This window comes from Abramis brama (assembly GCF_963993115.1).
Source record: "Abramis brama genome assembly, chromosome: 9".
In the NCBI taxonomy this organism is placed as follows: domain Eukaryota; kingdom Metazoa; phylum Chordata; class Actinopteri; order Cypriniformes; family Leuciscidae; genus Abramis; species Abramis brama.
In genome coordinates, this window is record NC_139971.1 from 41,503,773 (window position 1) to 41,515,832 (window position 12,060).

The window sequence follows — 12,060 nt, forward strand, 5'->3', positions numbered from 1 at the left end:
TCTTGTCCTAAAACAGAGCACTAATCGGTTTACTTTTGATTAAAAAAGAATGGTAGTATTATTTTATACAGAAATAAATTATTTATAATTCAGATGAGAATAACGTTAAAGTTAATTAAAATTTTAAGGAAACAAATATATTGATTTGAAATATAGCAAATTAATTTTAAATTCATTCAGGTACAATTACCAAACATATCTCAAGGTCTTTTGAATTAAGGGTGGCAGTCTTTCATTAGCAACTGTTGTTGTGGACTATATACTGGAAGTATTTGTTCTCCATTTGAGTGAGATGTTTTTATGTGGCTAATTGAGCAAAGTGCTTCCATATATTTTATTAGTAGTAGTATTAGTTCAAGAATAAAATAAAAATATCGCACTGTAGCAGCACTGTACAAACTGGACAGCAGTTACTGTTACTACCGATTGATCAGGAATTATTTAGTCTTGTAACTGCGTTATTATTATAATCTAGCCTGGTGGAGACATTAAACATCACAGTTCCCGCTGCCACTCAGCTAAGGGTATGCAAAATCAAGATTTTTGATCATGGACTAATAAAATGTCTCCACGATCTGCTTTTGAAGAAAGTTCTGGCACTTCCGTCTCAACATGCTGTACAACACAACATACATTCACATCACATGTTAATGCTGTGGTAAGAGTTATACTTAAGGAACACTGCAGTTATTCAGTTTATTATTTGCATGCGGTTTAATGCCTTGCCAGTGAAAAAATTATTCACGTGCTGTTATTACATGCGCTTTTTTGAGCAGGTACACCCGAAGCGTGCTTACTCTTAAAGGCTGTCTCACAGCGCATTTACTGGACAAAGTTATCATTGCCATCTTATTGTGCTAATACTGTCAAATACACACAAGGTTTACATAAACACAGTCTAATGTGAAAATAAACAGTCGGATGCGTCTCTGTATATTAGATGTGTGCATGAGTATTAAAGGGACAGACAACACATGCTGCGGCTTGTCCTTAAGGCACTCCTTAAAGAAAGTGCTAGGAGTTAATACACCATTTGTTTTGCTAATACAACTTGTTTTATATAAAGAGGTAAATTGTTTCAAAGTAATTCTTTAATTCTGTAGTACTTATAGTGTTTGGAATAGAGTATGGTATTATGTTGTAATGTTCCAAGACAGTACCCTAACCAAAATACTTAAAAGAAAAGGGGGAATGTTGTGTCTATGTAAGCTAACAGAACTGTATAGCAGATGTAGATATCAGTTACAGTGGGACCTCCTGCAATAAATCGATTCTCTTTTCTCTTTGTGTATTAGGGAAAGATCAGGCTCAGTGTCTATGAGTAGTGACCGTTCAAAAGATGGTGGACTGCCAGAGAAAACAACATCTACCAAAAGGTATTTCTTCTGTTTCTTGTTGGTCACATTTATTGTGTTAGAAAGTATTTCAGTGAGTATCATGAAACTTTATTTACATTAAAACCTTTTTCTGAAATGATCAGTGTTGGATAGAGGTATCTGTGACATCTGTGAATCTTTTAGTTTCCTAGTGATTTGTTGTTTTGTGTGATTTAGTAACAAAGGACAAAAGACCACAGTAAATATCGGTGCAGAAATCGCACGGTGGGAAAGTCTAAAGGTTCAAAAGGGAATGAACAGTGATGTGGAACTGGCATCTTTTCTTCTCAACAGGTGGGCATACAAACACAGCTTTTAAATAACACAGTTCACATTTTAGTTTAATTTACAACATAAACGATTAACCATGCTAGAATTCATAATTATTATTATTATAATATTATAATAATATTTTTATGCGAATAACTTGGCTTTTATAATGTTGTACATTGTGCCTTTTGAAGAAAATTCAGCACCTTGCCTATGTGTTAAAATACATAAAGGGATAGTTCACCTAAAAATGAAAATTCTATCATCATTTACTCACCCTCAAGTTGCTGAACATAAAAGTTTCTATGCTGAACAAAAAAGAAGATATTTTGAATATGATGAAAACCAAACAGTTGTTGAGCCCCACTGACTTCCATAGTAGTAAAACAATACCATGCACTTTTAGGTTATGAACATTCTTCAAAATATCTTATCTTGTGTTGAGGACAACAAAAAAATGTATACGTTTAGAACAACTTAAGGATGAGTAAATGATGACAGAATTTTGGGGTGAATTATCCCTTTAAAAAGACGTGTTTATTTGCTTTGTCACATGAGTTGTGTGATAATATTCTCTTTGGCTATTGGACTGTGACATTGATGTCTTCAGTCAGTTTTTTCAGAGATTAATCACTAAGGATGCTTGCATATACCTTCATGTAATAAAAAAATACCCCATAAGAAATAAAAACAGAAAACACTGGTAATACTGATCTTGAGAATGTTTATATTGAATACATTTGAAGCTTCTTATCAACGTACTGTAGATTTGTTTGCAAAAAAATGCTTTTTCCAGTTCTAGTTTTGTCTATTGCAGATGCTATATTTTATTAGATATACTATAAACAATGACCACATTTATTTTGCTAACAGGATTCAGTATGAGAAAAAAACAGACTTTCAGAGTTACCGCTTCAAGAAGTTCAGAGAAAATCTCATCTGGGTCTTTCAGGTATGGAAAAATATTGTTTTGTATTTGTTCACATTTATATTATAATAAACAAATGGGTTTATCAACAAATGTAAAATAGTGAAAAAGACAACTAATTAATGTATTTAGCATTTTAGTTGTGTACACATCCACATGTCAACAATGCTAGAATCATATATATTCATGTTGGTAGACAAGCGGCTTCATTAAACTTGCAATTATATGTAAAAAATATTTAGCAACTCTACAATTCTGTATGATTTGTAATTTATGTATGATTTGGGGCACAGGCATATTGACATTCTGTAATGTTAATATTTGCCTACCTTAATTCTGGTATGTGTGTTACATTTACTGCCTTTGTCTAAGAAGTTAACAGCATAATCCAGCAGCAGCAATGCGCCGGTTAAATTTTGTTTAGGCAAACACTTGTTTGTCATTTAACTAGGTACTTTCAATAATTTTACCAATAATTGCATAAATAGTTTGCTCAAGCTAACTGGTGTTCTGCAGTTTTCATTTTTATTTTATATGCTATTTGTAGTTTCACATTATCACAGCTTCATTAATGCTTTTACTTCTGATGTCTGTAATTTTTTTAACCATATGTTTCATATATGGATGTGAAGTTGGTTAAATTTTGTTGTTGTACCCATCTTTGTTTTTATGCTTTTAGGACCTTGAGCACAAAATAATTGTATTCCTAAAGAATGAGCTGGAAAAGTTTAAGAAAATACTAAAAAAGGAGAACACCCAATACTTTGTGCAGGACTATATAGATGACACGTGTAGCATCAAAGAAGCAGCTCTTGATATCACACTGCACTTTCTAAAAAGTATGAAGCAAGATGAACTTGCAGATACTCTAAAAGGTAAGAGGCTCATGACCATCTGTCATGTTGTCACTTAAAGTCAGAAGAGAAAAGTAGGATCAAGTATTTTTATTTCTGTTTGTGTGTTTAGATGAGCTTGTCTTTATTCATCAACGACAACTTAAATCGAACCTGAAGAAGAAGTATCAATGTGTGTTTGAAGGAATTGCAAAGCAAGGTGACTCCACACTTCTGAATAACATCTACACAGATCTCTATATCACTCAGGGTGGCAGTGAACAGGTCAATACTGAACATGAGGTGAGACAGATTGAGATTTCCAGCCGTGCTGAATCACAAGAGATACAGATTGAATGCACAAATTTGTTTGAATCACCTGAACAAGGCAAGCGGATCAGAACTGTACTGACAAAAGGAGTTGCTGGCATCGGTAAATCCATCTCGGTGCAAAAGTTTATTCTGGATTGGGCTGAAGAAAAAGAAAATCAAGATATCAGCTTCATATTTCCTCTTCCATTCAGAGAGATGAACTTAAAGGAGAAAGAAAATCTAAGCTTGATGAACTTTGTTAGTCAGTTTTTCCCAGAGATAAAAGGACTGAACCTTACAAGAGAGGATAAATTCAAAGTCCTGTTCATTCTTGATGGATTGGATGAATGTCGCCTTCCTTTAAACTTTAAGGACAATGAGACGTGGCGTGATGTATCGTCACCAGCCTCTCTGGATGTTCTCCTAACGAACCTCATCAAGGGAAATCTTCTTCCTTCTGCTCTCATCTGGATCACCACCAGACCAGCAGCTGCCACTAAAATTCCTCCTGAATGTATCGACCGCGTGACAGAAGTCAGAGGGTTCAATGATGCACAAAAGGAAGTGTACTTCAGAAAAAGATTCACTGATGAGGAAATGGCCAACAGAATCATTTATCACGTTAAAGAATCAAAGAGTCTCTTCATCATGTGCCACATCCCAGTCTTCTGCTGGATTTCAGCCACTGTTCTCCAGAACATTTTGGAGGAGAAAATAAATAATATTCCAAAAAATCAGACTGAGGACGCCTCTATAACACTGCAGGAATCAAATACTGAAGACATTCCCAAGACTCTGACACAAATGTACACACACTTTCTCCGCTTTCAGATCCAGCAGAGCAGACAAAAGTATGATGGAGAATACACACCAGATGTTTCCTGGGATAAAGATGCCATCCTTTCACTGGGGAAACTGGCATTTCAACAGCTGGAAAAAAACAACCTGATCTTCTATGACACAGACCTGAAGGACTGTGGTATTGATGCCTCTAAAGCATCAGTGTATTCAAGCATGTGTACACAGATCTTTAAGGAGGAAAAGGGAATCATTATTGGTACCATGTACTGCTTTGTTCACATGAGCATTCAAGAGTTTATTGCAGCCCTTTATGCACATCTTTTTCTAGACAACAGCAAGAAAAGTGTGTTTGTTCAAGAGTCTACAGAGCAGGAAAACAAAAATGAAGCCGTGATTGATTTGCTGAAAACTGCAGTTGACAAGGCGCTTGCAAGTGACATTGGACATCTGGATCTTTTCCTTCGATTCCTTCTTGGTCTATCACTTGAGTCTAATTATCCACTCTTACGAGGTCTGTTGACACAGCAAGACAGCAATGACCAGAGCAACAAGGACATAGTTCAGTACATCAAGCAAAAGTTAGGAGAAAATTTATCTCCAGAAAGGTCCATCAATCTGTTCTACTGTCTGAATGAACTGAATGACCAAACTCTGGTTAAAGACATTCAAACACAACTTAGAGAAGGAAGTCTCTCATCTGCTGACCTTTCACCTGCCCAGTGGTCTGCTGTGGCCTTTGTGTTGTTGACATCAGAAGAGGAGCTGGAGGACTTTGAGCTTGAGAAATTTAAGAAATCAGACGAGTGTCTATTTAGACTATCAGCGGTCATCAAAACCTCCAAAAGAGCTCTGTAAGTCTTTTACTTTTTGTTTTTATCTGCATTAATTCTTAATCGTATACCATATATGAATGTATACCATCTATATAGTTAATTTATATGATTAGTTTTTTTTATTAATATTTTTTCTCTAATGAATACAGTGGAAATAAAGTCTAATTTTACTATTTTATTATAATTTTAGTATATAAGTGTTATGTAGAAAACTGTAATCTGTAATTCTTTTGTAGGCTAAATGACTGTAACTTGACACACAAAAGCTGTTCGGCTCTGGCTGCAGTTCTTGGATCAGATTCCAATCTGAGAGAGTTGAACATGAACAATAATAATCTGCAGGATTCAGGAGTGGAGCTGCTCTGCACTGGACTGGAGAGTGTAAAGTGTAAATTGGAGACACTTTGGTAAGTTATTTGATGTAACAATTAGAACAAAGGGACATATTGTTATTTAATTGTGGTCAATTTTAAATATTATTAAGAATGAACTGATATAGCGGAGGTAACATCTGAGTTGACTAATCTTTTCATCCAATGAACATTCAGTATAATCAAGGTCAAGGTGTCTTTTATTAATACCCGAGGGTAAATTTGTTGTGCAGACAGGAGACTGAGCAATCCATATAAAAAAATATAAAAAATAGAACATTAAAACATACAGTAAAACATAAATCATTGTAATAATGTCCAAAAGTATAAAAGCTCTTAAGAAAAAGGTCATGACAATGTGCCTCTACACACACACTCACCCACTCCCTAAATAGTCATTTTCTGCTATTTTTATTTAATAATTATATTGCTGCAGGTACAAAAGTATTCCTATATTGTCTAGTTATCCACCTAGGGGCCACAAACTGACAACCAGAGTGTAGGAGCTGAAAATCAGCATATAAAGGGTGGGAACAACCTCTAAAAATAGAACTCGCCTTATGCTGCAGCTGGTTAGACCTGCTAGGTTAAGTTGTGGTTCACCTATAATCTTATTAGCCCACTTGAGAAATTGGTTCAAAGAATATTTGTTCTTCAAAGATAAATGATCAAACCACTACACAAGGGAAAAGGACAAGACCATAGCCATAGATTTTTCAATGTGAAATCTGGACCACATTCTGAGGCAAAACAGATGCAGATGTTGCTTTTTACATACAGTTTCACAGTTCTTTTCAAAATTCAATTTAGAATCTATGACTGTCCCAAGATATTTGTAGCCTTCTACACAATCCACCACCTGGTCTTTAATAGTTGTAGTGTCATAACATGAAGCATGAGTTCTAAAATCTATAATCATGTCCTTTGTTTTGGTTATGTTTAAAAGACTCATCACACCAGGTGACAAACTTCTCAATAATAGGGCCATGTCCAGACTCATTTTCGTGTAGCATTTTCGTTCAATTACTGTATCATCTGCAAATTTCAATATAGTCCTATTTGTGTACGTACTTTGGCACATATAAGTGTATAGAATATAAAGTAAGGGTGAGAGAAAAAAGCACTGCGGTGAGCCAGAGGATGAATATATTAAATCTGATAAAATGCCGTTTACTTTCACCCTCTGTGTTTTGTTTGTCAAAAAATCCAAACTCCAACCCACCAAATTGTGGCTCAACTTAAAATCAGTCTCATGGCTAAAATGTGAGGCTGGATAGTATTAAAATCTGAAGAAGTGTCAATAAACAACAGACTAGCATGAGTCCCTTCAAAGTGCATAAAACTATCATACCAGCCCCTGTTGTCATTACTCCCTCCCAAGCGACACAATGTGTGCTGGAGAATTTTGAGGTGGTTTCTTTTGTTGATCTCAAAAAAGCTGTTCATGATTTGAAGCCAACCTCCTGTCCTCTAGATGTTGTTCCTGCTAGGATTCTGAAAGAAGCCATCGACATCGTAGGCCCTTTCCTTGTCTCCTTCATGAATTGCTGTCTTAGTCTGGGCGTTGTTCCCACTCCTCTCAAGCACGCCATTGTTTGACCACTACTTAAGAAACCAAACCTTGATCCTTCAGTACTGTCTAATTTCCGCCCCATATCCCACCTGTCATTTTTGTCTAAGCTCATGGAAAAGCTTGTCTTCTCCCAGCTTCAGTCATACCTCAATCTGCATGGTATGGGGGACAAATTTCAATCTGTCAATAAGTCAATAAGACTTTTGACTAATGGATGTTGTCGCTTCGAGTTCTGGCTTCAAAATTATGTGAAAATAGTCTTGCTTTATCGTTCACATAAAACAATACATTGATTTAAATTGTGTAAAACAGGTTTTGCTTGGAAAGCCAATATGCGAGGGGGGCGTGAACAAGGAGTGGTTTACACCTGAGAATACAATGTCCCACCCACTCTGCATAATTAGCCATTCATTCAGGTGTGACACTGACAAAAGATATATTTAGAAGAAGACTTATATTGACCATTTAAGATTTTGCTTACATCTATCTTGTAAATATGTTTTGCTATTTTATTAAAAAGGTTACAATTACTACAATAATTACAATTTCAACAATATTTCAAGTGTACTCTTTCTTTGTAAAAAAAAAAAATGATTATAGGCCTACATTTTATCTATGTATTCATTAGTTTGAATATAGCCAACATTGGAACAGCTAACATCTTAGTTGATGACTTTATTTTTGACAAAAATAGTATTTTATATATATAGAAATTGCTAAACAAAAGCTTATTTGATGTGGCAGTATATTCTACAGTAAAAACTGTACCCAAATCTAGTCAACAAAATGTTCTCTTTCATATTTCGCCTGACTGTAACGTTGTTTTCATGAAATATTAGGGCATATAAATGTTAATTTGCAGTTTAATACGTTGCTTATACAAATAGCCTACATTTTATTTCAACATATTTCAGTCGATTTTTACTCATCTCAGTATAGCAATACAGTTTGCTAAAACATCATCATTCATTCACACACGCGATTTAAATTTAAACTGTCTTTTTGCGAGCTGTGGTAAACAGCGCGCATCTCTGCCATTCATTCATTCACAAACAGAAACCCGATTCACGTGAGAAGGAAAAAAAACTTACTACAGTATTCCTCAGCTCGCTCCTCGATATACCCGCACTTCTGAGGTACATTTTCCATTATTATTATTCCTCACATCGCTGCGAGACGGTGTAAACAATGATCTGAATAAACTTGTGTTTTCTCGAGCTGATATGGGGGCGTTCACAGGTTTGCGTGGATTGCCTCAATCATTTGCGTTTGAATAGCGCGCGCTCTCCGTGGGCGTGTCACATTACATCTGAATGAGCTGTAATGAGCTCGACTGGAATCGCTCTCTTTTAATACAGATTTCACAAGATGAGAATATTTGTTTTTTATATAAATTACTTCATTTAAAAGAAGAGAATTCAAGCTTCATGCCTGTGTGTCTGTATGCCTGTTTGACTGAGTATTCGCTGAGTTATTGTTCATTTTGACTTCACTGGCAGAGAGAAGGCAGAACTCGCTTCGTGTTTATTTTTCTTTATTTGGCAAAAAGCACAACACTTTGTTTTTATTGTGAGTATACACAAAAATAATACACATTTAACAGAATCGATTGATGTATGAAACTCCTATGGAAAATCAAAGTCAACAGAGTATTTATGAGTTTCTTTTACACTGATAAAAAAAAAGCGAGCTGGTATCGCCGGCGATACCGCCGACCTCAGGGGGTTAAACAGTGGCTTTCTCAAAACTTCCTTCATTTGAAGGTAAGACCGAGTACATACTGTTCACCCCAGACTCACCTTGCAGCTCTCTCAGTTTTGGCCCTTTCACGCCCCAGTTTGCATCCACTGTTCGTAACCTGGGTGTTGCTTTCGACAATAGATTGCATTTTGACAAACAGATTGGTGCAGTCGTTAAGATTAGCTTTTTCCAGCTAAGGCTCCTCAGTAAGGTGAAATCATTCCTGTCCCGTGCTGATTTAGAAAAAGCCATTCATGCCTTTATCAGCTCAAGGCTAGATTATTGTAATGCCCTCTACACTGGGCTTAACCAATCACTTCTCAACCGTCTTCAGATGGTTCAAAACGCAGCAGCGCGTCTCCTTACCAATACCCATAAACGTTTACACATCACCCCCGTCCTCTGCTCACTTCACTGGCTCCCGGTATGGTTTAGGGTGGAGTATAAGGTTCTGATGTTTGTTTTTAACCCTTATGTGCTGTTGGGGATGTTTTCATATTTTTGAGTCTTAATTTGGCCATAACTTTCTCTGTGTTTCAGCAAATGGAATGATTTTTGGTGACAAATCTTATTTTGACATAAGATGCTTTTCAATGCAATTTCAATGCTTTGAAATTTTTCAAAAACTCAACAGTACACCGTGGGCAAATTTACTACCCTTTCGTTATGTTCGTGGCTGAAAACAGCCACTACTTTAAACTGCTGTAAAAATGTATCAGATAAATATTTTTTTCCATTTTTTTTGCATAAATCTATTAATCAACCTCAGTCCTGCTCAAAAATACTATTTTTTAAAAAAAAAATCAGGATTTTAACTCTTTAATTGCCAAATTCGTAAATGATGTCACCGATTTGGGGAAAAAAAACACACAAAATGACTCATTTTCAATATAAAATGTGATTGTGGACTGGATTTTTTTTTTTACCTTTTATCACAGTCTTGGACATGTCAAAGATTAGAAACAACATTGGTTTTGATGGATTGTTAGTTTTTGTGCAGCATCAGATTTGAACTTTTTCTCCCTCATTTACTGTTCGTGGCTGTTTTTGCCCCATTGACTTCCATTATAACCACATTTTTTGATTGCAAAGCCATGACACCATATAATCATGCATTTTTGATTGTTGGTGGTTTTCCCTGTTGGGAAGAGGTAAAATTTGTAATTTTTACTGTTGATAACCAGGTGGCACCATTAACCCTTTAGATAGGCCTGTGCAAAAAAAAGCTTATTTTCTGGCTTTACAAACTAAAAGACGTAAATTACATTTGTATGTATTCTAAATAATAGACACAGGTTGTACTGAATGTCAGCTTGCTTATTTTGCTCAAGATACGGATTTATTGAGTCCACATGTCATGCAAACTGAAACTATGCTCCTAACCACAGGTCGAGAGCTGTTGTTCCAACCACACTACTTTGCGATGCTGTTTGCGAATGTTCGTTGGAACGATGGTTTCGGGAAACACTGGCTTGTTGAACTACGCTGATAACGAACATTGTTGACTAACGTTGCCTTTGGGAAACGCAATTGATTTCCGAATTCCTGACATCATACTTTGCTATATACCTACTATAGTTTTCATACCAGACCAAGCTGATGCAAGATTCTTTTCAGTCAGTTTACTCTCTACTTCACATTAATACCTGTTTAGCTTTTAAAATGTTTATTTTAACTTCCCTTTTTGCTGCTTCTCTTTGGGCATCATTTATCAATTTAACATAGAAACGAGCGCAGATCCGAACACAGAAATCATCTTGCCACAGGGTTCACGTGTGATTCATGAGACATTCATATGCTGCCAATCCCATCCTATGACTGATCGTACATTGATAAATGTGGCAGCTGAAAACAATCATCATTTAAATATCACGCCCCAAATTTTAGAAGCCTTGCCTTGTAGTTTATGACATAGAGAAATTGGCAGACTCGTACACGCTCACTCAATGGATGGACGAACTGACAGGAGTGGCCTGACATCTACACTTACATAAAAGAAAAACTAAGCGTGTATAGTAAAAAGAAACTGAGGGCATATAAATCTTTATAAGACTATAACTATGTACTAACACAGGCAAACGTTGCAAATGCAACTACTGGCCTTCACTGTTCCCTCTCTCTACAATTGCACTTATGGCAATTGTAGAAAGAGAGACGACACAAAAGGTTTCCTTTATGTTTAGTCTCTGGTTGTTAGTAAACTGCTACTGTAGTTGTACGACTAACAAAGTTAGCTAATGCGTGTAAAAAGTTAGCGTTATGTGAGAAATCACTTAGTTCCCCAATTTCTGATTAGGTGGGCATGAATGAGAAATCTTTAGACATGCAATCAAACCATAATCCATACCAACAAAAGACAATAGTTTATTCAACCTTAACTGATATGAAGTGTGGGCTGCAAACGCAAGCATTTTTCATGATCGTTTCTGTCCAGTTCGCTCGTTTTGTTGTGTTGTTTAACCACAGCTGAATTAGCTTGATAGCATACTGCACAGTTAACATGGCTGAAGTTACACACTGTTTGAGAGACTTAATAAGAATGAAGATGCATTTATGAATTATACAGACAATGAGCATTTTGGGGTAAAAAATAAAATAACGGCATGGCTTTGGTCTCCGTGAATACAGTAAGAAACAACAGGCAATGTGCTAACGAAACACATTCAGAAAGGCAATTTGCAAACATCACAAAATAAATATGATATTGGATCATGAACAGTTGGTATCGATCCATCTCCATCAACTTCTGTGCAAATCCTGTTTTACTCACCCTCGTGTGCAAAGCAGTCTGGTGTAAAATTACATGCACATAATGTAAAATTTACCTGTTTTCTTGGACACATTCCGTTCATAAATAAAATTACACCACTGCGTACTTAGTGGCTCAGATGCCGGAGTTAATGAAAACTCTTATGTTTATTATTACTGTAACGTGGCAGGCTGGAACATGGAAGGAAGCAGGATCAAAATTCAGCAGTAGAACTTTTATTAAACAAACTCAAGACTAGACAGACTCAAAACTC

General features: G+C 36.0%; 1 protein-coding gene across 1 annotated transcript in view; it reads left to right on the plus strand.

Annotated features, from left to right (window-relative positions):
- The window catches only part of LOC311089879 (uncharacterized protein), an 832,216-nt gene that overhangs the window by 80,491 nt on the left and 739,665 nt on the right, over nucleotides 1–12,060 (plus strand). Inside the window, exons 33-38 of the mRNA XM_084124910.1 lie at nucleotides 1,296–1,376; nucleotides 1,554–1,670; nucleotides 2,520–2,598; nucleotides 3,254–3,449; nucleotides 3,541–5,371; nucleotides 5,590–5,760. Of these exons, the coding sequence (XP_083981036.1) occupies nucleotides 1,296–1,376; nucleotides 1,554–1,670; nucleotides 2,520–2,598; nucleotides 3,254–3,449; nucleotides 3,541–5,371; nucleotides 5,590–5,760 (2,475 nt within the window). The remainder of the gene's footprint in view (nucleotides 1–1,295; nucleotides 1,377–1,553; nucleotides 1,671–2,519; nucleotides 2,599–3,253; nucleotides 3,450–3,540; nucleotides 5,372–5,589; nucleotides 5,761–12,060) is intronic.